Genomic DNA, 27,275 nt, shown 5'->3' with positions numbered 1-27,275 from the left:
AAGCTACCAGGATGTTAACTTTATGCTAGCAGGATCGCAGTCAGTAACTAAAGCAACTAAAACAGCATGCCAAGCCTAGTCTGACAACTAAAAACGGGAATTACCCATCAGCAATATTTGATATTTCTTCGTATTCGGTGCACTTCTGCTGTTTCCGCCTTGAAGCTCATCGTTGAAGTAAATTAACTGTATGCTCTATGAAGCTGATATTACGGCGCAAGAGACGCGCCTGCATAATCTGTCAACCAGAAAGTGACTTGGTGCCATTCATAGTGTAAAAATTTTAGACTACACTTGAATAAAATAGATAGGCAGTTATTAAGTACTAAAAATGTACTTACGGAAACTACCGTAGTTGTATGTTGAGATGATATCTAGAAATATGCGCACAAAACTGTCTGAAGTGCTAATTTTAATTTACCCCTCGCCAAACCAAGCCAACCACCACATAAATTTTCAGTTTTGATTTCGACAATGGGGCTTGCAATGGCTGAAAAGCCGCCCCTAGCCAATGTTCTGTCAACAACAGCATGTGACGGCGTGTTGGAGGAGTGCGGGTAGTGCGGGTACGCTGCGAGCTTGTTTCTCCGAATAGTGGTTAATGTTATCAACAGATTGTTCGCGAAAATGATCAAGACTATCCTCATATTTAATCAGTATGGAAAGATCAGACTGTCAAAGTTTTACGAGCACGTTGTAAGTATCCTATTTTCAATCTTATGGGAAGCAAAGGGGCGTGTGCAAGATTTTATCGGCTTCAGATCGAATTGTGTGGGATGTGTGCCTGGTTAACTTGCGTAAATTGTGCTGAATTTCAGCGTGAGGAGGAACAGCAGCAGTTCACACGAGAGGTCTTTCAGCTTGTGTCCCGGCGAGGAGAGGATGTCTGCAACTTCCTCGAAGGTGGAACGTGAGTAAAGTCTGCTCACTACGCACAGCTAACTTTCAAGTGTACTCCAAAGGCTTTGTGACGCTTGTGTTGTTTCTTTTTCGGCATAGCTATCACATGCGAAGTGCGCCTGCATGGTGTATTCGTGAAATAACTCATGCTGCAGCCTGAGTGTATCTTTTTTGTGAATAACAGCGTTAACTTGGACGAGGAGATCGTTAGAGCAGAAATTGCCAGCCGGAGTTCGAGAAAACAAAGGTGATAAGTAAACACAAAAATCAGCTAACGCGTGAGATCATTGAAGCGGAACAAATCATCCGGTCAGCAGAATCTTGTGTCAGCACCCCCTCTTTGTCACTTTCTTCTAAAGAATTGTACTTTTTATCGATATACAAGTTATATAGCGTATGGCTCCTTGATGATTGTGTGTGTATGAATGATTAGTATGTATGATTGTGTTGTTTTCCTTCATTGTTTGGTGGCCACCCATTTATTGTCACTGTCCAAGCAATAAAATTTCAGTTGCAATTCAGCGCCCGTCCATGTGTCTTTCTTCTGTCCTCGTCCGAGTTCGCGCTGCTATTCAGAAAAATGTCGTACCAACTCGCCCAAGCTTCCGCTCTAACGTCTGAGTGTATCACTGCTTGTCACACCGATCTTGTCTTGAGCGGGTTAACGAACGGGAAATTAGGCCTTTTCTGCTCAGTTTGAGGTGAGCCACTCGTGCCTATGCGGCTTGTATATATATATATATATATATATATATATATATATATATATATATATGGCGCTCTTTTAGTTGCGCATAGCAAAAGAAGTTAACGCGGATACCATTTGATGGTTCCTCTCAAAAGCGGCTTAGTTTGCAAGGCTTGTGCTGGGTGCTCAAGGATGAAATTCTGGAAAAGGAAAGTTTGATGACATTTGCAACATGCAAGGCGGGAAGACATGTTTTATATCACATGTGAGACCTTTAATCTCTGTTGTACCAAACAACACAGTCGCCAAATAGATGAGGCAGCTGCAACGATCCCGGAAAGCTTTGGGGTATGCCCATGATATGACTGATTTGCAAAAATTAGATGAAATTTTAGAATGGCTGGAGAAAATCGAGATAAGAGAAAAAGAAATTTAGAAAGAAAGTGAAGTGGTAAACATACTGGCCAGGTGGTAACTGGCACTCTGCCTGAATGCAATGGAAAGTTGTTAAATGTCTACCTATGTAGCACAGTGCTCAAGCTATGGACAAGATTACAGTAGTAAGGTGGAAAGTTGGGTGAGTTGAGTCTTATTCATGTTGAAGTTAGTGCCAAAAATGAGGACCAAAGTTGGAGAAAAAACACAGCACGAACGCTTTTTTCGCAACTAAAACTTTAAAGGAAGAACACGTGATATATACCCATCTTGTGAAGTAAATCAAAAGAAACATACCTGATAACATCAAGAAAAACCTTAGGGGGCGATACATCTGAAGAGTGCTGGGTAATATTTTCTCCCACTTGGGTCCTCGTTTCTGGCGCTAGCTTCATCGTGAATAAGATTATACTGTTAACCAGTTGGCTTCAGACCTTTTGCAAATGCTGCAGGGCGTTCTGCATAGATTTTGTTTTCCACCTGAAGCACAAGTTCGCCATGAATGCTTATTTAGCTTTAAAAAGGGGCATTTAGAAATAAATTGTTTAAGAGAGTGACAAAAGATGTCTATTTCCATCTTCCATGCGTTTCGTGGATGCATTTCGTGTTAGCAGTTTATTTTTGGCGGACGTAGTACATCATTACTGTTATCCTTGTCACTGCTGTCACTTTCTTAATCAAAAGAATGCCCTGAAAAGATGCTTTCACTGCTGCAGTCAGTGTCATCACTGTCAAAAAGATTGTCTGCTATTTTTCAAACTAAAGATCGTGTTTCCTCCCTGCAGTGGCTATTTTGTATGCTAGAAGACAGGCAAGTAAAACATAAGCAGATAGAAAAGAAAAGAACTTGCAAAATTGAAACTACTGCTGCTATCTTTGAGAAGAGCGTTGAACATCAGCCAGCAGCAATAGTTGTAGCGCGTCATCTCGAGACAGCTACAAGAGCTGTTAAAACCATGGGCCTTAATTTCAATGGCTTTCTTAATATAGCTCAGCTTCCTGCGGGTATTAGCCCAATAGCTTTAGGAGCAAATAAGCTAAAATCTGGTGATGGTAGCTGACAGACACAGTAGGTGATCAAAGCATCTCCCTGTTTATGGTAAACATACTTGGGCTTCTCAGGGCTTTGTCATATATATATATATTGATCAACACCACAAATAAATACATAAATTAAAAAAAAAGTCCCCTGTGCCCCTTGGTTTCTGTGGCTGTTGGCTTCTGTCATATTTATAACGAGCCCCTCAATCCCCTTCCCTTGTTTGCTTAATTGCTTAGCGAGGGCCTCGGTTCTGGCAGCCTTGACGCCATAGGAAGCATAAGAGGGTTCTCACGCAGCTTCCACCCTCTTCGTTCGATGACGTTCTACGTCACACCTGCGGTAACTCAGGACGTTCCACGTCCGCCGCTTATGAACGTGGGTGGCGCTGATGGACACTCTCAAGGTTAGGTTACTTGTAAACATAAATACCCCCGAAAGCAGAAGATTTGACAGCCGTCGCCGTAGCTCAGAGGTAGAGCACCGGACGCGTAATTCGGAGGTCGTGGGTTCGGATCCCACAGGCGGCATGTGGTTGTTTTTTCTTCTGCTTTTCTAATCAATTAGCATTAAGCGATAACATATTCAGTAATATTCTAAATTGATCAACACCACAAATAAATACATAAATTTAAAAAAAAAGTCCTCTGTGCCCCTTGGTTTCTGTGGCTGTTGGCTTCTGTCATATATATATATATATATATATATATGTGGAGGAAAAAAAAAAGAGAGATGCAAGTGTCATAAATTACGTGTGTTGGATGAGACAGGTGATGTGGCATTTGCACCTGCTGTTTTTGAGTCTTTTTTGCGACGTGCCATGCACATGTGTGATGTGCATTTTGTGATTTTGCAGTTTCATTGGGAGCTCCGACTACAAGATCATCTACCGTCGCTATGCTACCCTGTTCATAGTATTTTGCGCAGATTCCTCCGAGAGTGAACTGGGCATATTGGATTTGATTCAGGTACGCCATTTTCAGCTACTGTGCTTGTGAATGATTAAACATTTATCTATGCTTGCCATGTGCAGGCAGCGTAGTTACTGACTTACAGTGTAGGATTTACTGTACAAATGAAGACATGAACTGAAAGCACTGCACACAAAACACAAGGATCAGATGTCACAAGTCACAGCACTTTGTGTTGTCCATTTCTTGCCTTTCATTCATGAATTTGCTAGGACTATTAACTATACACAACTTGCCTATACCTTAGCTTGCTCTCTGTATAGTTATGCACATCTTGAATTGCTGCAAGCTGCTTGGGCTTCATCCATTAATGTGTTGCAGAGTGGGCAGGTTATGCAACTGCTTACCTTGCTACCTAACCTCTCTTGTAAAACTACAAAGTGTAACAGGTTGGCTGCAAGCATCAAATGAAAAGGAGTGTTTTCTGTTAAGGTATTGTTAAGGTAACAGGAGTGTTTTCTGTTAAGCTAAGGTATTTAAATATTTATACAGAAAGCGCATTGACTCACAGTGGCGGAAAAGAACTAGAAAACTAACCAGTAAGTATGCAGGTCATGAGGACAGAGAAAGAAAGAGCATTAAACGACAGGTTAAAAACGCAGAAGTAAAAAATTGGATGAATTCAATGGAAAAGAAATATAGTGTAGAACTATATCGATACTGGAAAAGGCAGATCAGGAAAGAATTTTTCTATGATAACTCAAGAGGTAGTGCCCTACTTTTTGAAGCTAGGTCAGGGTGTCTTAGAACGTGCAGCTACAAAAAGAAATTTAACGAAGAAGATGACACATGTGCAGTGTGTGGTAGATCTGTGGAAACAATTGAACACCTCATAATCAAATGTGATGGTATCCATCCGGATGTCGATGCAGGCGCAGTCACTCTTCCTGAGGCCATAGGGTTAAAAGATAACAATGGTCATGTAAATAAATCTGTAGTGGAAGTTAGCAAAAAGCGATTTGAGGATTGGTGGCTGAAAAGCAGAGATGTGGCATAAGGTTAGAATTGTAGGAAACCGTAGGTAAAGATGATGGCGATTCTTAATGAGAATTGCCAACACAGTAAACAATAAAAAGAAAAGCTGAGCAGGGTGGCAATTGCCACCACCCCGTTTCAAAGGGGGCGCTCCTATCCATCCATCCATCCATCCTGTGCAAACAATACAAAAACAGGAAAGGGCACAGAACAAGTACCACTTTAGTCCCACAGGAAATAGGCAAGTAATTACTAAAACAAAATTATGGTCTGGTCTTGTCAATTTGCGTGAATACAGAGAAGCCATGTAAGCATGCTTTTCACTCGGGCCATCGCTTGCTGCTCAGTCCTGGACAGTTCTCTACAGATGATATTACATTTTACAAAGTTGGAGCGGTTTTATTGCATAATTTTTTTCGTGGTCAACACGTGTCTAATACAATTGTGGGTAGTTTTCTGTTATTGCCGGCCATGCGTACAAAGGTACTGTAGAAATGATCAAACATGTTCCGTGTTGTTTCATGACGTTTGTTTGTACTGATGACGGTTTCTTGTTCAGAAAGCAATCTATGATCTTTTTGGTTAGTTTTGCTTGTGCAAAAAATGAAAAGCTAACTCAATATCATGAAGAATGCTTGACATTGACAATGGCCTGCTAAAATGTGTTCGTGTTCTCTAATTAGGACCAAGCTTTTATCTTCCCCTCCCCTCTGATTTGAGTAAACAAAAATCAAATGAGCAGGTACAGATTATTTGGACAAAGCACTTTGAAGTGCTTTGAACCAATTACATGCAGTATTTTTTGTGTAGCTGGAAACACTCGTGATATAAAAGCTTTCCCTGTTTTCAGCAGCAGTGACAATATCAGTTCCACTTTGTGAAAGCCCATTGAATGGCTGTTGTAGTTGGGAGATGAGTCTTTCAGGGACGCACCATAGGTGCATGACTGATATGGACTTGCTGACAAGATAACAGCAGCAGCATTGTCCACAGTAATCTCGCCGTTTGGGTTAGGGTGTGTAGCTGAAACAACTTGGACATAGTGATGTTGTTGACCATAAAGATATTGCCTTTCGTAGTGACAGTGGAGGAATCATCTGCTGCATGTTAAAATTTGTGTTAAGTACACCTAAATAACAACAAGCTCTTCATACCTGTTGCCTACCTCATGAGAAAACTATGAATCGGGTGTCTCGAGAACACAGTAAGTAAAAATTTGAGTAGCCGACCCATTTTACATAATGAGAACCACACCATATCTTTTGCGTATAGTTGTGATATTTTTACGCCTGGTACTACCTCAAAGAATGTGTACCGCAATTAAACGTGAAGAATACCAGTCAAATTTGTCTTACAGTGCCACCGCTGTGGCTCAGTGGTTATCGTGCTCGGCTGCTCACCTGAAAGACGCGAGTTCGATCCCGGCCGCGGCAGTCGAATTTTGATGGAGATGAAATTCTAGAGGCCCGTGTACTGTGCGATGTCAGTGCACGTTAAAGAATCTCAGGTGGTCGAAATTTCCAGAGCCCTTCTCTACGGCGTCTTTCATAGCCTGAGTCGTTTTACCCCATAAACCAAACTAAACCAAACCAAATTTGTCTTGCATACATGACATGGTTCTTGTGTACCATTAGTGTATTTACTGCAGGCGTGTTTTTGAATTCTATAACAGGTTCTGGTGGAGCTGCTGGACAAGTCTTTCGAAAATGTTTGCGAGCTTGACCTTGTCTTTCATGTGGACCAGGTCAGTGTTTCCTTATATTTTGGCTTTTACGAGCTGCACTGCACACACAGTAATGAAGAAGTGTTAGGAATTTCAAAGCAGGTGTCACTTTAATGACCGCATTGGTGCATGTTTGGGTGGATCTTGTCCACAAAATTCTCTGCACTGACTCCTGTCTGCAGCAGGTGCAGCAGCATGTCGAATGTTCCGTATGCGATGGCATCATCCAGATGTGTCCTGGGAGGGGGTACACAGAAGCTTTTGCACTGATGTGCATTTGGAGAGATATGTTTGGTATGTGTACGGGATGTAATGGGATGTGAATGGGATGTGAGCTCTCTGTTGGTGCAATAAAACCTATCTGCTGTCTTCTGCCGCTGGACTGTTTGCTGTCCCGATTTGCCAAAATCATGTTACATGTGCCTTTGTAGAAATGAGTGTACAGTTTTGTGCCATCATGCAATATTTAACATGCTGCAATTGTTGAATGCTGTCTATAGCTGGTGTACCCGTAAAGGCAAAAATTGATGATGTTGCCAAAGACCGTGGCATTGGCAGTGAATAGTGCCACACACATGGAGACGATAAAATGGCCATTCATCAACCACATTCTGAATTGTTTTTTTTTTGCACCATGCCTCTACAATGAAGTTATGTCTGCCACAGACTTTATCCAATGGAACAGACGATACACTAAGTTGTGAATCTATATTCATGTTTTCGTTAAGGAACTACAACAGGTGCATCCTTTGTGTTGTGTAAGTTTTGTTTGCATGGCCTATGTTTAAAATACAAATGGGAGTCTGTTCTCAAGTGATGAGTTTCAAAGTTGACACTTTGTAAACTTGTCTGTTGGGTGCAGTAGTAGAACTGAACGTGGTGAAACAAATCAGTGGATAGATGCATCCTGCTGAACATCAATTTGGTATCACTTATTTGTAGAGTACAAGGGTTACAAATATACTATTGCCACCCTAGACTGTGGCGTATTGTACAAAAAAAAGTGAGTTTCTCGGTTGAAGCTACGATGGCATTTGGAATTTAAGAATCGAAACTGCAAAGATGTTCTGGCTCTAGTTTTAGACTTATTGCAGCATGCAGTGTCTCTGTTCTTTTGGCTCAGCAATTCTGCTTTTAGTGCCTGGATTTATTTAGTAGTTGAGAGGCAGGTACAGCTTCCAGCCTTGGTTTCTAAACAAAAACCACTACCCAATTCTGTCAATTTGGGTGCTAACAAGCTTGAGGCTTGGCCGGGCTGTTAGCCCACTTGTCGAACTATGCACCTCATCAGTTCATATGTTGTATCATTACTCACTGATGCACTTTAGTATGCATTTAATGACCGCATTTTATCTTCTCCCCTTTTTATTTATTTTTTTTTCGCCACCGCGGTGGCTCAGTGGCTATGGTGCTCGGCTGCTGACCCGAACGACGCGGGTTCGATCCCGGCCGTGGCGGCTGGAATTTCTTTGGAGGAGAAATTCTTGAGGCCCGTGTACTGTGCGATGTCAGTGCACGTTAAAGAACCCCAGGTGGTCGAAATTTCCGGAGCCCTCCACTACGGCGTCTCTCATAGCCTCAGTCGCTTTGGGACGTTAAACCCCATAAACCAAACCTTTTTATTTATTTTCTTTTAACTTTTCCGCTGCTCTCTCCTTCCGTCCTTATGTCCCAAATTCCCTTCCCATGCAGAGTAGGATGCCAGTGATTTTTAGATGCTGGCTAAATTCTCTTTTTTTTCATTAAAGGGTCTCTCTCTCTCTCTCTCTCTCTCTCTCTCTCTCCCTCTCCCTCTCTCTCTCTCTCTCTCTCTCTCTCCCTCTCTCTCTCTCTCTCTCTCTCTCTCTCTCAGAAGCAAAAGTACCAGTCTTGTTGGGTAATGAGGTGCATTGCTTGGCTTAAGGGGTATTCACCTATGTCATGGCAACAGCCATGTCATGATGCTCGCTCCACTGGGTAGGTTGTACAAGTGGCCACGGTACTTTGCTCGGATGATCTGCAGATAATGCATGCAGGCATGGGCCTCCCTGTGTGTGCGGTTTCACGAAACTGAGTACTGTGCTGTCATGCTCAGCACAAGTTGTCCTTGGATAAAGAAGCAAAACTTAAATTGATGAGTTTCTTTGTTTTGCTCTTGCCGTAGCAACAATGTCAACTGTGCCACCCTCTGCAGCAGAAAGTTCTGCTCAAGCAAGGCTTGCAATGTCATGTGAATATCCCCCTGTATTCTAGAGCTATTGATGCTCCGCATGCATAGTGGTAAACAAAAAAAAGAAAATGGAATAACTGACATCTATACCTCTGAGGCATGATTTTAGTACATTTGTTATTATGGTTATATATCTAATGGCATAAGCCTACAATGTACAATTGTGAAGGGAAAAAATACAACCTGGGAATGTGTTTGGCTGATGTTATCAGACCCAATAAATGGGTGAGATATGGTGGTTTGAGTGGATGGCTGTGCTTTCCTAATAAATTTTGGACCAGTATAGGATGTGACTGCGACAGCAGTGCATTCCCAAATTGCGAGAGCATGATAGATTTTCACACCTTTCTCATTGGCTAACCCATGCGATCAAAATGAGGAAAATACGATGGCCTTAGATGCTTACTTGATCAGATCACGGTACCGAAGGTGGTGCAGACGATCTCTGATCGAAACTAATCGCAGCCATTCTGTGGTATTTAATATATTTTCCAAGATATCCCCTATCCTAAGTACTTCTCGAAACCTCAGGTAGCTCATGAACAGCGCAGCTCCAAGCTTTGGTTCTTTTGTGCAAGAAATACTGTCGGAGTCTTTGCTGTAGGTAGCCTTGTGCTCTCACTCCCAACAGAGCTCAGTGCTTCCCTTACTCAATGGTGAAAAACCAGAAACCTTGCTCCACACACTGTCATCTTCTGGTGCTCAGTCTGAGACTTTGGTCACGTGAGGTCTGCATGCAGCCATAGTACTGTCGCAGCGAGCATGGTGGGAAACGTTAGAGATATGTGAGCTAGGGCAGAAAGAGAGACATCACTCTCATTGATGTGCTTTTGGGAAATAGGAATTTCCTTTAAGAGTTTCGTTTTGGAGAACATGAACTCTGCCCTTCCAACTTTCTTCTACGGGAGAAAGCCTGTGCGCGTTGAACTGTGTGGTGGGGGGGGTGACTGTTGCCTAGACTTGATGTTTGGTAGACATGCTTGATGATTATTCTCCTGCATAAGAGGAAGCCATTTGGGCTGTTTATCTGAAACAACATGGAAATGTGAGTTTTTGAAATTTCAGCCTGCCGCAATGCCTCAGTGGCTGTAGCGTTTGGTTGCTGATCCCAAGGTCATGGGTTTGATCCCTGATGCGGCGGCTGCATTTCAGTGGAGCTGAACTACAAAAATGCTTGTGTGCTGTGCAATGTCAGCGCACATTTGAACCTCAGGTGGTCTAAATTATTCTGAAGCCCTATTCTACAGCATCCCTCATAATCCGTCTGTTGCTCAAGGACATTAAGCCGCACAATTCACTTTCTTTTTAACTTTCAGGTGCACTACATTCTAAATGAACTTGTGATGGGAGGAATGGTGGTTGAGACAAATATGACCGAACTCGTCACTCGTGTCACGGAACAGTCAAACATTGAGAAGCAGGAAGTAAGTAATTCTTTCTATAGCAATGTTTTTTTTCTTTTTTGCACACATGCGTTCTCTTGGTGATTTTTGTCCCAAGTCATCCAGCACTTCATTCATAACCAGAACAAGCTCTTTGTGTCTTGCCGAGTGCGGTATACTGGTGTTATTTGGACTGTTTCTCAGTGCTGATTGAATGTTAACACTATTCCGCATAAGTTAGCTGTTTTGAAATTGTCTTTATGTATTCTGCTTATGTATTCTGTATACTTGGACCTGAACTAGCTGTAGGCTATGGGCCCAAAAAGTGTTTTTGAATTTTGTATTAGAAAAATGTGAAGGAAATTGGAATTAAATTCAATTGAAGGTGTTGTAAATTGGAGTATTGCTTACTGTGTTGTACTCTAGGCTGGAGGGGGTGGGCAAGTCACTGCGAGATTTCCCTCATACTGCATTGTGCTTGCATTTCAAGGGTTTTAGTAAAACAAAACTATAGGTAAGCTGTCGGTTGTTTATAGATTTGCAAACTTGGGAGGCTGTCGGACATATTGGCAGCACCATCACCTGCTGTGCTGCATGGATTGCTTGTCATGCAGTTTGAGAACTGCCTTTCATGGGGAGCTTTTAAGGCTGTCTAGTTTTGGACTATTGCATCTGCAAGGAAATGCAGTGCTTGCAGCAGCATATTGGACTTCACGAGAGGCTTGTGCGATTCGGAAAAACACTCGGCTGATTGAGTACCTAGGTGTTGTGGGACTATGCTCGCAACATAACAACGCCCATTTATTGTGATGTTTTTTTAAAGGGATATCAGTATCAAAATGACGTTGCATAATTTTTTGGGCTCTTATAAAAAGTTCTCACCAGCTGTTAACCGGCACTCACCAGAGTACCACGCCGTTGTGGCTCTGGTTATGGTGCTCGGCTGCTGACGCAAAGGACGTGGGTTCGATCCTGGCTGTGGCGGTCGCATTTTGATGGAGGCGAAATGCTAGAGGCCTGTGTACTATGCGATGTCAGTGCACGCTAAAGAACCCCAGGTGGTCGGAATTTCCGGAGTCCGCCACTATGACGTCCCTCATAGCCTGAGTCGCTTTGGGACGCTAAACCCCATAAACTGAACTAAACCTTCACCAGAGTACCAGAGTAAAGTACTCACAAGGAAGAACCACGATAAACAGACTGTCATTCCTGCCTTGTAACAAGTCCAACTTGTCATGTGTTTTATGGCGTTCTGTATCAGGTTCAAAGGGAGGAGGGTTTGCCCAAAAGAATTTTTGCGATTTGCCGACATGGCAGCAAGGGTACTGACTGACCATTTTGGTATCATTTTCAAAAAAAAAAATGTATCCGTTAAAGGGTTAGCGAAGACTCGCCTAGATAGGTGCATTTTGAAATGAGCGAAACATTTTGGAAAGTTTTATTTATATTTCTTTCTATGGGCCATGCTCCTGCCCAGTACCCCCACCTGGGGTGGGTATCATGCGCATATGTGACATTACATACTTTCACATTCTGTCCCGGAATGTGCTCGTCTTTTCTCAGTGAAGTGATGACCTCACAGGTGCCCTGTAAAAATCAGAAAACTACAATGAAATATATATATATATATATATATATATATATATATATATATATATATATATATATATATATATATATATATATATATATATATATATATATATATATATATTGTGAGACAGGAGACAGAGCGCAGGATGGAGCGAGCTTTAATGGCACCCGCAAGTATGGCGACCAACCCTTCGAAGAAGAAGATGATCGATGATGATGGATATGTACAGATGAAGACGAAGGTCGCATGTTGTGCTTTGAGCGATGATGATGGATATGTACAGATGAAGACGAAGGTCGCATGTTGTGCTTACACTTTCTCCCCTCGCGTACGAAAGCGACCGGCCCGGGCGCAGATTAGAGCACAGTAGGGCGACGGGCAAAGGGTTTGAGGCGGGAAACATGAACAATCTCGGCACCTCGGCAACGACGATCATTAACAGGATGAACAGGGGCAACGCGATAGTTCACCGGGGACGTTTGTTCGAGTACAGTATACGGACCAATATAACGGCTCAAAAATTTTTCACTCAATCCCGGGGTACGCACTGGTGTCCACAGCAGTACCTCATCACCAGGGTGAAAAAATATGGCACGGTGGGAGAGATCATAGGTGTTTTTCCGGGAGGCGTCGGTATTCAGGCGGGCAATGGCACGGCAGTAGGTAAGACGAGAAGTAAACTGTTCGTGAGAGAGTCTGGAAGAGCTTGAGGGGGCGGAGAAGAAAGACGCTTCGAGGGTGAAGGTAGGTTGACGTCCATACACAAGGAAGAATGGGGAGAAGTTGGTGGTTCTTTGCACGGCACTATTGTATGCAAAGGTAACGAAGGGAAGCATGGTGTCCCAGTTGGTGTGGTCGGGCTGGATGTAGGTGGCTAGCATATCGGACAGCGTGCGATGAAAGCGCTCTGTGAGCCCATTGGTCTGAGGGTGATAAGCTGAAGAGGTTTTGTGCACGGTTCTGGAGGCGTGAAGAACTTCGGCAAGGATGCTGGAGAGGAAGGACTTGCCGCGGTCACTAATAAGGACACGAGGAGCTCCATGGCGCAGAAGGATGGCGTTCAGGAAGAAGTGGGCGATCTCTGAAGCAGAGCCGGAAGGAACAGGGGCCGTTCCAGCGTATCTAGTTAAGTGGTCGATGGCAGCGACGATCCAACGGTTGCCCGTTGGTGTTAATGGTAAGGGACCGTAGAGGTCAATCCCAACGACTTCAAAAGGGGAGAAAGGACAGGGGAGAGGCTGTAGAAGGCCCACAGGGGCAGACGTGCTCCGTTTACGACGTTGGCAAGAGATGCAAGACGCAATATATTTTCCAACAGCGGTTGAGAGGCCAGGCCAAAAGAAACGGCGCTTGATGCGGTCATAAGTTTTCTGAAAGCCTAAGTGGCCAGCCGGGGGGTCATCATGAAAGGCCTGCAAAACTTCTCGGCGAAGAGAACGGGGTACGACAGGCACCCATGAGTCACCGAAGGGGCTGTAATTGTGCCAAAGAAGGATGTTGTCGACTAGCTTGAAAGAGTTAAGTTGGCGACGTAGGCGGGCATTAGGTGGCCGAGTAGCACCGCTCAGACGGTCGATAAGGGTCCGGCAGTAAGGGTCGGCCCGCTGCGCTGAGGCGAGATCACCAAGACTGGGAGCTGGCATCAAGTCAATGGGTGCGGCGGTCAAGGTTGAAATAGCCGTCGAAGGGGTAGTTTGGCAGTTTGAGGATGCGGAGGACACGGGTTGCGGATGCGGAGGTTGGGTTTGGGTGAGGGGACAACGAGATAGCGCATCGGCGTCCTGGTGTTTCTTGCCCGATTTATAGGTGACGGTAAAGTCATATTCCTGGAGACGGAGAATCCAGCGGCCGAGGCGGCCGGACAAGTTTTTCTGCGAGGACAACCAGCACAGTGCATGATGGTCAGTGACAACTGTGAACTGGCGGCCGTACAAATAAGGGCGAAATTTCTGAATGGCCCAGACAACAGCGAGGCACTCTTGCTCAGTTATCGTGTAGTTCTGCTCCGCTGCAGTCAGTGTACGACTGGCGTAGGCGATGACTTGCTCGCACGAAGAGTGCTGCCGCTGCAGAAGAACTGCACCAATGCCGTGTCCACTGGCGTCCGTGTGTAAAATCGTTGGAGCATTGTCGTCGAAATGTGCCAGTATCGGATCAGATGTGAGAGCCTTCTTTAAGGTAGTAAAAGCGACCTCACAGGCCTCAGACCAAACAAACGGCTGGTCAGCGCAGAGGAGCTTATGCAAAGGGGCCGCAATAGAGGCAAAGTTGCGTATGAAGCGCCGGAAGTATGACGCTAGCCCCAGAAAACTGCGCAGGTCTTTGACGCGCGATGGGCGAGGGAAATGCAAAACTGCAGCCACTTTGTCGGGATCAGGCTTTACACCCTTCTGGCTAACGACGTGACCGAGTACCTTGATAGAAGTGGAAGCAAAGCAACATTTCTTGGTGTTTAACTGTAGGCCGGCCTCAGAAAGTGCGCTTAATACTTCATCGAGACGAACAAGGTGTTCAGGAAAAGTCGAAGAAAAAATGACTATGTCGTCGAGGTAGCATAGGCACGTTTTCCACTTCAGGCCTCGGAGAACGGTGTCGATCATGCGCTCGAACGTGGCCGGAGCATTACATAGGCCGAACGGCATAACGTTGAATTCGTATAATCCGTCGGGAGTGGCGAAAGCAGTTTTTTCCTTGTCGGCCTCATGCAATGGTATTTGCCAGTATCCGGATCTTAGGTCGAGACTAGAGAAAAATTGTGCACCTTGGAGACAGTCGAGGGCGTCATCAATCCGAGGCAGCGGATAAACATCTTTTCTAGTGATCTTGTTAAGGGCGCGATAGTCAACACAAAAGCGTACTGAGCCATCCTTCTTTTGAACGAGCACAACAGGCGAAGACCAAGGACTCGAAGAAGGGCGTATGATGTGGCGCTTGAGCATGTCGGCTACGTTATCTTGAATAACCTTGCGCTCACTAGAAGACACACGATACGGGCGACGGCGAATGATGCCCGAACCATCTGTGTAGATGCGATGCTTAGCTGCGGTGGTTTGGCTCAAGGTTGTTGCCTGGGTATCGAAGGAAGCGGCATACTTGGTCAAGACGGCAAGCAATTCATCTTTTTGAGTCGGGGTGAGACCGGGGCTGATAGCAGCTGAAATAGATGCAGAGGCAGAGGCAGGGGTCGAAAGAGCGAAGCTTGATGGGGCAGAGGAAAGAACGGCCACAGGTTGAGTGGTATCCACAGAAGCGATGGCTGTGCCTTGACGCAGAAGAATGGGTTCCGGCGTAGTGTTGAAGGCAGTCAGTAGTGAAGACCCATTGGTGAAGCGGAGCAGGGACGCGACGAGAAAGATGCCCCTTGAGAGAAGACGGGGGCTTGGTGTGACGAAAACGTCCCCAGCGTTGACGTGGGCAGAAGCAACAGAGAGGACATCTTCGCAGCCGGGGTAAAGTACATGATCAGCGGTGGTAACCAGATGATGAGAAGGCAGGACAGAAACGGCTGAAAGGTCGGATCCAGAAGCCTGTAGAGTAGGGGGACAGCAGGTAATTACAGCTTGCGCAGAGTGGAGGAAGTCCCAGCCGAGGATGAGGGGATAAGCACAGGAGGGAAGCACAGCAAATACTATGTAGTGCAGGATGCCGTCGATAGTGACTCGTGCCGTACACCATCCGGAAGGACGCATTGATTCATCATTGGCAGCACGGAGAGAAGGAACACTGTAAGGGGTGCGCACCTTGCGAAGACGAGAACATAAATCAGAACTAATTACAGAAATGGCGGCACCCGTATCGACCAATTCTTCTACTACAGTGCCTTCAATGTCAACGGTTAACATGTTCGATGGCTGTGCAGGAGGAATTGAGAGGGCGGCGTGCGGTGCAGTTTTACCTCCGGAAACTGCACAATTTAGTTTTCCGTGTGGCCAGTTGTCTGGGAGGATGGTGGACGTAGAGGCGACGACGAGCGGCGGAAAGGCGATGGGGAGCGGCGGCGCGACGGCCTGTCGGTCGAGGAGCGGTCCGGAGAGGTAGAGGAATAGGAGGGACGATAATTGGTAGGGTCAGCAAACGGTGGGCGGTAAGCGTACGACGAGTGCGGAGCGTCTTGGGAGAAGTCCCCGTACGATGGGCGACGAGGAGGACTGGAGGCAAACGCCGGACGGTAAGCAGGTGACGAGTACGTAGCTCCGCTGCGAAAGTCTGGGTACCACTCGCGCTCGTCGCGTTGACGCCGACGGCACACACGGGCAACATGCCCGCGAATTCCGCAGTAGTGACATACCAGCCGACGTGCAGGCGGACTCCAAACAGGACACATAGCGGGGCTCGGGGACACAGAGACCGGAGTTTGCTGGACGGGCTGTGGATGCGACAGGTAAACAGCAGCAGGAGGCGTCGCAGCAACCTGGGCATAGGTAGGCACAAAACGCGGTACAGGTGGTTCCGCAGCCAAGGGGCGAGTGACCGAAGCGAGCTCGTCTTTGATGAGATCACGCAAAGGCGAGGACGACGGGGCTGGGGGCGGGTGGGAATCAACTGGCGGTAAGGTGGAGCCGTGCAGTTCCTCCCGGATAATGGAGCGAATGAGGGAGCGTAAGTCCACGTCAGGTGAAAGTGGGGTGTCCCAGGTGTCTTTTAATCGAAGCGACTGAAGGTCGTCAAGACGATGGCAAGTTGTTCGGATGTCTTGGACTGACGTTGGATTCTGAGCAGCAAGCGTGTTGAAGGCAAATGACCCAAGCCCTTTCAGAAGATGACGTACCCGATTGTTCTCTGACATAGCGCTGTTGACATGTCGACACAGGGCAAGCACGTCTTCAATGTAGGATGTGTAGGACTCACCGGGTAGCTGAACGCGCGTATCTAGCTTTTTTTTGTAGACAGCGGGGCTTGCACCAGATGTGCCAAAGATTTGTCGTATCTGTGCCGAGAATTGAGCCCAGTCCGGGATGGCATCTTTGTGGTTGACGAACCAAGTCTTGGCCACGGCAGTGAGGTAGAACGACACGTTTACAAGTTTCATCGATGAGTCCCAACGATTATAGGCACTGACCTGGTTATATTGGTCGAGCCAGTCCTCGACATCGTCCCCACGAAGACCAGCAAAAATGGGAGGCTCGCGCTGGAGTGTGGTGATGGTCCAAGTGGGGTGTCCAGAAGATTGGGAAGAACCGGGTTGGCTCATCATTGCTGGCTCCAGACGGTTCGAATCGAGAGGAAGAAGAACGGGGGGCCCACCGGGAGTACGAGTGGTGTTGTCGCTGACGGTATCCATCGGTGCGGATGGTACGAGCAGGTGGCGACCGGAACGTAGCTGCAGTCTGGCGGCGGAGAGGACGCAGGGATCGAGAGCACACTCCACCACTTGTGAGACAGGAGACAGAGCGCAGGATGGAGCGAGCTTTAATGGCACCCGCAAGTATGGCGACCAACCCTTCGAAGAAGAAGATGATTGATGATGATGGATATGTACAGATGAAGACGAAGGTCGCATGTTGTGCTTTGAGCGATGATGATGGATATGTACAGATGAAGACGAAGGTCGCATGTTGTGCTTACAATATATATTTACACGCATTCCTATTGGCCATAACCACAACTGTTTCCCCCACCCACCGACAGCAGCGCCACTGCACCTTGCTTATGTCACACATTGGTGTTGGTTTATAGGCATTCTCTAGTTTCTTCGGAGCCTTGGCACCAACTACCCAGAAATTCTCCCGGAAGTGTACAACTATTCATTAACCAACAACTGCGAGGAAGAAAAATGTCTGAACTGTTTTACATTTCTGGTGTTTCTAATTATGTCATTTAAGATCTGTTGGTTTTTTTTTAAGAGCTTTCTTTATGATTATTTAACATAAAATACTCTCACTTATAGTCTCACCAGGTGAAGTCTGCAGAAACACTGGGTAAAATAAAGTGAGAAGCCAGAAGAGCAGACCGTAAGAGTGCGGATTTAAATGAAGGTGGCTTGAAATAATATAAGTAGTCTCGGAGAACAAAGCATGATACGTTCCAGAGCAGTGCATCTGCACTGAAGCAACCTCAGTGTGAACAGCATGATGCACAATTACTCCACTATGAGGAATAAGAAAATTGAAGAGGAGCAGTTTTCCAAGTCTTACTGAGGAACCTTATGTTAGGAGACCACAGAGGCTTTCGTTTTGCGTTTTCTTCAGCAAGGAAATGCTTTGTGCACGTGGAACTAACTTCCTGCCATAGCACTACCATTAAATTTGCCCAAAAATGTGATCCTGCAATGACTTTTGTTCATTCTGTCTTTTTATTAGTAGGAGAGTAGTAGGGCTAAAGCTGTGATAGCCATGAATAAGGCAGTAACACAGTAGCACGTTGTGCTAGAAAAAAAAAACAGATAGCCTGCAGTGGCAAAAGTGTCAGCCCACAATGTGATTAGGTTGATTTTTGCAGACCTTAAGGACATTCAGAAGCTGCAAGGATGCCACAATATGTCAGCTCGATATATGACCAGCAGAGTTATAGAAATAGGTTAAGTGAGCACAGATGACTGGAAAGAAAAGTGCAGTGAAAAAATTCTGCAGGCTGCCAGAGGAATAGGCACCACCACACTTTGAGCATAGCTGCACTAAACCAAAGGCGTAGGAGGATATATCTACTCAAGGGGGTGTCCATTTCTGCGAAACCAAAATTTTATGGCAGATTAAATTCAAAGTACTCCAGCCAAAGACTGGGAAAACTGGGGGATTTTGGAAGGTTGTTTCTTTTTTAGAGATGTATAGTTAAAAGCAGCCATTTTTCTTTGAAGCAGATTATTATCTGTGGTGAAAAATTTATTATGACAAGGTGTTGGACTTTTCAGTATTCATTTTTTGAAAATTCAGCAGACTTTTTTGGCATTTATTCCAGAACGCAGTTATTGGTTCCATCAGTGAATAATATTTCCTTAGGAATAATTGCCCCTTTCTTTCTTGGTATATGAGGCATTCCTGAGTGGTTGATGTGTCGTAATTAATGCACATATTCTCATGTTTAAAGCAATGGTTGTTACATGCTTTCTGTATAAGAAAAAAATACACACATACATTTATGTCGCTTAGACAAATGGAATGAGACGTTTTTGTGTAGTCGCCTTCATGTCAGAATAACTTTACCTTGCTTGGGTGAGGGTTTTAAACACTAGTTTATTTCTTGCTTTTGACGCAGTGCACATTCCTTCACTCATAGACCGAAATTCGAAAGTAGCAAGTGCTCACAAGAGCAAAGCTTCTAATTGCAAAGAAAAAGAGAAAAGTAATCACAACAGAAATCTAGAAGTCAGAGGGCCTCAGATCACACCCGCATTATGACTGCAGCGATGGAAATACCACTGAGCCATTGCTGAAGCCAGAACATGAGCCGCCGCGGTGGCTCAGCGGTTATGGTGCTCGGCTGCTGACCCGAAATACGCGGGTTCGATCCCGGCCGCGGCGGCTAGAATTTTTTTGGAGGAGAAATTCTAGAGGCCCGTGTACTGTTCGATGTCAGTGCACGTTAAAGAACCCCAGGTGGTCGAAATTTCCGGAGGCCTCCACTACGGCGTCTCTCATAGCCTTAGTTGCTTTGGGACATTAAACCCCATAAACCAAACCAAACCAAACCAGAACATGACACTTTTTGGATGTACTTGTGCATGTTTACTCATTGACAGTGGCTCATTACAGTTACAAACATTGTCAGCGTCCCTTGCATGACATGAAAAAAACCTCCTCGGTTCTAACAAGGTGGTAACAGCGTGTGAGCGGAAGGCACTATGCAGGCAGATGAAGCTTTTTGAGGTGGTGACTCTTGGTCTGCACCCAGCATGCCTTAAGTAAGGAAGGAATGACTCAAAACATACTACTGCCACAGCCACTCAATCTCCCTCAGTAGCGGCCTGCCGCGTGTGCTGCACCGCTGGTGTTGGTGGCAGTTCCACTCTTTGCTGCTGCGGCAGCCTTAGTGCTGCCTGTCGCTGAATGAATAGAAGTGCTAACGGGGTGGTGGCTGCACAATAACAGAATTATCACCCGAAATTTTGCGGCATGCAGTACGATTCCCAACATGATTTGTTCTGGTGCACGAGCTCTCTTTTGAAACCCTGCCTGAGTGGCTGCTGTGACTAATGTATTTAAAGGGCTACACTGAAAGCACATGATGTTCATTGCCTGCCTGCGTCGCCTCAGTGCCGTGCGATTTTGCGAGTAGAAAACATTTGCCTTGTTAATGGTTTCTTGTGCAGTGAAACCCACAATGATTTAAAATAGAGAACTGGGTGAGCTGGTACAGTGTCATATTTTTGGAAGGATGCTGCTTTCCGTAGCACATGTTTTCTCAATGTTGCCTTGTCAGTCTTACTTACTCGGAGTTAATGTCCTTTTTTGAGGTAAATTTCGTGGTCATGTCACCATCTGCTGCAGCCTTGGACACGTCCATCACAGCTTGCACAGTTCGGTCATCTTCATAGCACTTCAGTCGTTTGCGGCATTCGTTGTGGCTTTCGTGTAGCTTATGCAGTCGCTGATTAAGAGTATGTGCAGGAGAACTTAATCCAGGGACGTACGTTAGTTTCTGTCTCTATATTTGTCTATTTGTCTGTCTTCATGTCTGTCTCTTTTTTTCTGCGAAATGTTTATAACCGAGTGACAAGCTAAAATGTCATCTGAACTGTTGGCTTTTGTGAGTAAAGTTCTGTGTTCGCAATTTGAGTGACGGAAGTTTGCAAAGCAAATGTATGTTTAGGTCCGGTGAGGCTGCGGCGGCAGAACTGGGTAGGTATATCTCCTCTTTAAGAGGCACCAGCCCTCAGTGTGCTTTCTTTTTGTCTGCTGCGGAGTTCTTTCTAAGGTAGGCCCTGTGTGTGTGTGCGTGGCACCATGTTGCATGAGCCACACACCAGACCAGCACTACTGAAAAGTCAAGTTTGCTTTGTGAAACTTATTGCTTGTGAAAAACAAGTCAGCACTACTTAGGCATGAAAACTAGGGGTGTGCGAATATTCGAAATTTTCTAATATAATTCGAATATTATATTTTTAGTATTCGTGTTCGATTCGAAATCCAAGTATTCGCGTTGTTTCGAATATTCGACCCGACGCAAATATTCGTATCTAGCTGAATATTCTATTGCGAGCACTGGCGTTCATTTCGGTCTGCAAGTCCTATCCGCAGAGACATAACAACATGGTGGCGCCCAGAGCAATGCGTAACGTTGGGCCATGCAGTAGCTGACTGCGCTGGTGAGCTTCTTTGAGGCTATACCTGCGAAGCTGGTATAGTCAGAGCTGTGCACGAAATACCTCGCAATACCTACCAGTTCAGTGCCAAGTGAGAGGGCATTTTCTGTGGCTGGAGAAGTCGTTTCAGCTAGAAGGGAACTACTTCTGCCTGACCATGTGGAGCAGCCGGTTTTCCTTCACGACAACCTTTTATGTTAATCCCAGCAACGCGCTTTTGTGCTTATAGCAAGCTAGCCTAAATCAGTGCTGTGTACTAATCATCTTCTCTGATATTACCACTCTTCTAGAATAATGTTCGAGACTTTGATACTTTTTGTGCAGCCACACAAACCTTTTGTGTTCATTTCATCACTGATAGTTGAACTGTTATGTTCTTGGGTGCTCAAATAATGTTTTGTAGTGGTTAAATGCGTCTGCCCTTGATTATTCGATATTCGATTCGATATTCGGAACCAAGTATTCCTATTAGATTCGTATTCGAAAAATATGATATTCGCACACCCCTAATGAAAACCCTTTGAACAGACTAAGTGAGCTTGTACATCGCAGAAACCACAGGTGCAGAGACATATTTTGTTCATAATTTTTGCACGTTTTCACTATCACTGGCAAAAATGTGCAGGATGCCGGATTCAGGAAAAGTGCGGATTGCCATGCACTCTCAGCTAGATGCGTGGAATTTCAGTGGCATGGCACTTCAAATTATTTGTGGATTCTGCATCCCGGAAACTTGTGGCACTTACATTGTGCACTAAATCTCATTCACACGCAGAAGGCAAACTTCTGACTTAAGTATTCATTTGTTGATTTATTTGTTTGTTCATTTGTTGATTTATTTGTTTGTTATTGATGATTTAAATGATCTCTACACTCAAGAACATCAAGAAATGGAGTGCACTGTCTTTTCCCTGTGATGCTCTACTGAGTGGAAAATTAGTTTATGGGTGAAGTGTCATTGGTATGGGAATGTATGAACTCATTCTACATGCTGATTTCTTTTATGATGAGTGCGAATTCATTAAGAGCAAAGGGGGTGCGATTTTTTTTCTTTTTATTTATTTTTGCCAATGCTGCACATGGCTCTTCTTATATACTACCCAACGTGCAGATAAGTTAAAGTAACTTAAGTAAAATTGTGGACGTGCAAAAAGAAACTGTACTTTTTATTCTTCAGGGAGGCTTTGCGAAAGGCACTGCGAAGGCCATCACAGCTGTCAGGAACGTCAATTTGTCACAGCACATCAAGGACATCAAGCTGCCGGATTTTTCGTCTCTTGGTCATGTGAAGATGTGAGGACCACTGCTGTGCATTGCAGCATTGCTTAGTCATGTTTTAGCTGTCCAAAACTTTTTAGCTTTCTTGTTGCTGATGTTGTGTGTGCTCTTAGTGTAGTTGCGCAATCAAACTGTGGCCTTGTACTCAACATTTTTGTTAAGGGCCGCTTTCATTTGGTGATTTAATTCAGCAAGGTGCCTGTGGACTATGCCTTGCACTCAGAAATTTTCTGCTCTTTGCCAATTTTGAAGCCTTTGTGACTTTGATAGTTATTCTTGAGAAAGTCGGCAATAATATGTAAGCTTCTCCTTGGCAATCTAAATCCTATGAAGATATGGTAGATGTTTGTCTGAACGAATGTTTATTAACTGATGTGCAAACTGCATGCAAATGCTTCCCCTTGCTCTGAGAGAGAGTATGTGCTAACAATATTCCATGCTTATCAAGGACTTGAAGATGTAATGAAGACAGCACGATGAACTAGGACAAAAGTAGAACACACATGACATGACCAGCACTGTCACTTTTCATGCAGTCAGCGTTAAGTGGCCCGTGTCACAGAAAAGGCAGTGTTGGTGGCATTGGCCGTGGGCAAGAAATCCCAGAAGCATTAATAAATAAGTCTTTTGGGTCGTAGCTTGGATTAATCTACAAGGTTTTCACTAATCTAGTGTATTGACTACCAGGACGTCCTGTCGTATACAAAACTTGTCATGCAGGCTTTCGTCGGTACGGAAATCCGGCTGTGCCTCTGCAAGTTTCTAGGCATACACATGGGGGGGGGGGGGAAGTAATCAGCCATACAAACTTGACACACTGCTGCTTCAAACAGTTGCTTTCACACACTCGTGCCCCTGTGCCATGATGCGCGCGTGAGTGCCCCGGCCATGTTTTAATTACTGCTTGCAATGCTCATCTGCATCCTTGCGACTCCAAAACTCCAAACTTCAACTCCAAAACTCAAAGCTGACCAAAGGCTAGCTCGTGTGTGATGCCTCACAACCCTCATCTCTCTTACTCTGGGGTTAAGGTTAAAAAAAAAAAAAAACAAATGACATGATGGTCACCACGTGTCAACACGATATTCAGCAACTTATCTGTATAATTCTATGGCGCTCTTTTCAGTTTCCTACACATAGTCGTTTATGCACCAGCAGTTGCTGGTGCATGATGCGTTGGAAAAATGTCTATCATGCCAACTGTTTGCTACAGAATGTTTCACCCCGCCATGGTGGCTCAGTGGTTACAGCGCTCGGCTGCTGGTCTAAAAGATGCGGGTTCGATCCCGGCCGCGGCGGCTGAATTTCGATGGAGGTGAAATTCTAGAGGCCATGTACTGTGCGATGTCAGTGCACGTTAAAGAACCCCAGGTGGTCGAAATTTCCAGAGCCCTTCGCTACGGCGTCCCTCATAGCCTGAGTCACTTTGGGACGTTAAACCCCAACAAACCAAACCAAACCTAAACCAGCAGAATATTACAGATGATTTAATACCATTCAGGGGTTCCTGAGGCTGGAACCCTGAAGCAGGAGGAATTTTTCTTTAAATAACAGCAGGAATTCCAACCAGCGAACTATAATAGGTGCCCATGGATATATGTGAGCCAGATACTGCCCCATTTCATTCCTCAAAAACCAATTTACCAACTATAATCAGGGCTGCAGGTGTCCACCAAGATTGTGAGACAGTTACTGCAACTTTCTTTCCTCAAATCCAATTTTTGTTTCCTTCATTACTGCACCTCTTTCTCTCTCTCTCTCTTCTTTCACTCCCACCTACCTCTCTTTCCTTGGGGTTCGGGTGTCCACCAAGATGTTAGACAATTACTAAGCTGTCTCCTCTCCTCATGCATTGTGTTCAAAGATGCTTCCATGCTGAGGGGATGGTGTTCTGTTGTTTCCTGGACTCCCTGGGTTCCACTCCTAAAGGGGAAGCTTAAGCATCTTCCCTAGGACTCCCTGGGTTCCACTCCTAAAGGGAAAGCTTAAGCATCTTCCCTAGGCCAACCAGCGGCCTCTTCAGCCCTGTAGCTATGGACACCCCAACCATACATACAGGAAGGGAGGAAGTGGGAGTGAAAGAAGGAAGAGAAAGAGGGGAGGAAGTGGGAGTGAAAGAAGAAATGGAAGGAAGGGAGGAAGTGGGAGTGAAAGAAGAAAGAGAAAGAGGGGAGGAAGTGGGAGTGAAATAAGAAATGGAAGGAAGGGAGGAAGTGGGAGTGAAAGAAGAAAGAGAAGTAGGGCCCTAATGAAGATAATGGAAATTGTATTTGAGGAAAGGAAATTACCAGTAACTGCCTCATGCCCCTCATCCCTTTGTAGAGGGAGGGAGGAAATGGGAATGAAAGAAGAAATTTGAGGAAAGGAAATTACAGTAACTGTCAATCCACCTCCAGGGATGAAGATGAAGAAGGAATGCCCAGGGAAATACAGACTTTGCAATTTGACTCCATACACTCCAGGTTTAACCAGAACTAAACCACAGCCAATTTTTTTTCATCTTCGTTGGTCACATGGTATCAGTTTTTCACGTGAAAAGAAAGGCAGGCACTGGTCCTGTTGTACACCCCCCCCCCCCCCCCCCCTTTGCTTTCATTACATCTTCAAGCATGAACCAACTATCCCAAGCAAGAGTTTTGCTTGAGTACTTTATCAAGGACACATGTGGACCTCTCCTTCAGTGACGCATATGTTTGGTGGGTGAAATTGAGTATGTGTACTACTGTGCATTGTGAGAGATGTGTGCACGCAATACTACTCTTTTCTGTATGTTTATTGCCGGACAAGTTCGATTCTTTTGCAGTTGTATCTTGTATACTAGATGTTATCACTAAGAAGACTGTCAGCATGTTCATTCCTTATATGTTCAGAGCTTACAGAGTAAAACACAGGGTAACAGAGGCTCTTACTTGAAGGCAGCGAGTTACCGAACAAGGAACACACAAAAAATGTCTGGGCTAAATGCTTTCAGTTGCTGTCTGTTCTTTGGGTGGCGTCGAAAGTGTTGATGTTGGTCACTGTCTTGGAATCAGTGCACCAAACGGTTTGTAACAAGTGCTGTTGGTTATAATAATGAAACTAAAAACTGTTTTCTGCTAAAGGAGCATTAATCAGGGTTGTCAAATTGCACTCTAAAGTTTTAGGAAGTACTAAAGTACTTTCTGCTCTGTGCCCAACATGCCATCAAAGACTGCTTATTTTCAAGCATGGACTTAACTTATGCTGGAAGTGATATGACAATCAAGATTTTAACAATGCATGACCATTCTCTAATTAGGAACGGTGTGTGACATTACTGTGATCCCGTGAGGCTTTAACCGTAGATTTTGTTGGTCACTGTTTTTGCAGGGGCAATGCAGGCATATTTTTTTTGTATGTTGAGAGCTGTTTGTAAGGGTAGTGCTAAATATGCTTGAGCATATCTTGTTTCAGGAAGTTGTTAATGCTCAGATGACTATAACGTATGACATCGCAGTGCACGTGAATGCGGCATTGCTCTGACAGCTACTTCATTTATAGTCATGATGACCCAGTGTCACTTGTAGTTGGTGTGCTGGTTTCTACCACTCATCTTACTTTTGGAGATTATATATTCTAATGGCATGTTATCATGTCTTGCAATGGAGATACGTGACCTGCTTTCCTTTTTCCAATATTTGTACTCAATGCATACACGGTGGCTCGTATAACACTAGAGTTTGTTTTCTTGTACGCTAGGAAGGCACTCTGGAGGTTCCATGCATAAATAACTAGTCTGCTCAAGTTTCTGCTCAAGTTGCTTTCAAGTTGCTCTGTAGTGCACGTTGTATTGAGCATGTTTTATGTCATAGACATCTGTGGAGTTTTCACAAAGCTGTCCAAGTTGGCTTCACCACATAACGTAGATTCTACTGCTGTGGCTGCAAGTACCAGCCTTGAGGCAGAGGCTAAGTGTTGCTTTAGAGAGGGAGAGAGAGTGAGAGACTGAAAGGAGAGGAGATTAGTAAGGAGAGAGTTACGACCCAACATTGGGGACAAGGGAATAAGGATGTAAAAGGGTAAGAGAGGGATGAAGAGGGAAAAAGGTCATGAATTGAAAATGCGTGTAGCAAAGTGATAACCTGTTGCGTGAGCACGACGTCCGCAAAATGCAGATGTAGAATATTGCATCACCACTGAACGCCCCAGTAGTGAATGAATTTTTGCTGTGGAGAGAAGCTTGCATGGGGAGCTTTTTAATTAATTTGTGAGGCATTGCTTTTGCACCACGTGCCTCTGCCTCACTTCGACATGAAACTGCATTTAACATGGGGTCTGTAATGGGGTCTGGGGTCAGTGCAATTTAATTTGACATGCGGGCCAATTTCAAACTGAACAGTATCGCATGAAGCGTGGCTCTTTTGGTTTGACTTTTCATGTGCCAAAGTACTTTATATTTACATTTCATTCCTAGGGTGATCCTACCAAAGATCCACTCTTTCATAAAGAGTCATTGTTCTTGTGTAACAGAGATATTTTTTGCTACTTAATAACCAATGCCAATAATACTTATTTTTGGAATACTCTTTGTATATTTGACTTTACTGAATGTTGAAGAAGTGCATATACCTATTTTGCACTTTTACACTCAGTGCCAACACACTTTACATGTTGTTTAGTAAGATGACAGCTGTGTAGTTGGCATCTTTGACTGGGCAAATAAAATCAAGTGTTGATGAGTACAGTCTTGGTTATCAGAATTGCTTTGACTGTTATAACATCTGTCCACAGAGAAAGCCAGCTCTGGAAGCAGCAATTCAAGGTAACTAAGCCATCAGTTTTGAAGTCATTGTACACCCTTAATAAGAGGCAAACGAAAATGGAA

At 44.8% G+C, this 27,275-nt stretch overlaps 1 protein-coding gene across 1 annotated transcript; it reads left to right on the top strand.

Moving 5' to 3' along the window:
- The first annotated feature begins 524 nt into the window (after positions 1-524).
- LOC149339683 (AP-3 complex subunit sigma-1-like) lies at positions 525-27,132 on the top strand. The gene is made up of 6 exons (XM_089548368.1): positions 525-696; positions 819-910; positions 3,919-4,030; positions 6,681-6,752; positions 10,257-10,364; positions 22,332-27,132. The coding sequence occupies exons 1-6, from the start codon at positions 628-630 to the stop codon at positions 22,449-22,451; spliced, it is 573 nt and encodes a 190-aa protein (XP_089404494.1). The 5' UTR covers positions 525-627; the 3' UTR covers positions 22,452-27,132.
- The last annotated feature ends 143 nt before the right edge of the window (positions 27,133-27,275 follow it).

Source organism: Amblyomma mixtum, chromosome 6, assembly GCF_055824585.1.
Source record: "Amblyomma mixtum isolate Tamu chromosome 6, ASM5582458v1, whole genome shotgun sequence".
In the NCBI taxonomy this organism is placed as follows: domain Eukaryota; kingdom Metazoa; phylum Arthropoda; class Arachnida; order Ixodida; family Ixodidae; genus Amblyomma; species Amblyomma mixtum.
This window is presented reverse-complemented; position numbering and strand designations above follow the sequence as displayed.

Excerpts from the sequence above, each read along its gene's own strand:
- LOC149339683 (XM_089548368.1), top strand. The coding sequence starts at position 628 with ATGATCAAGACTATCCTCATATTTAATCAGTATGGAAAGATCAGACTG. Across the intron at positions 6,753-10,256 it reads TTGTCTTTCATGTGGACCAG|GTGCACTACATTCTAAATGA; the intron begins GTCAGTGTTTCC and ends TTTAACTTTCAG. Across the intron at positions 10,365-22,331 it reads CAAACATTGAGAAGCAGGAA|GGAGGCTTTGCGAAAGGCAC; the intron begins GTAAGTAATTCT and ends TTTATTCTTCAG.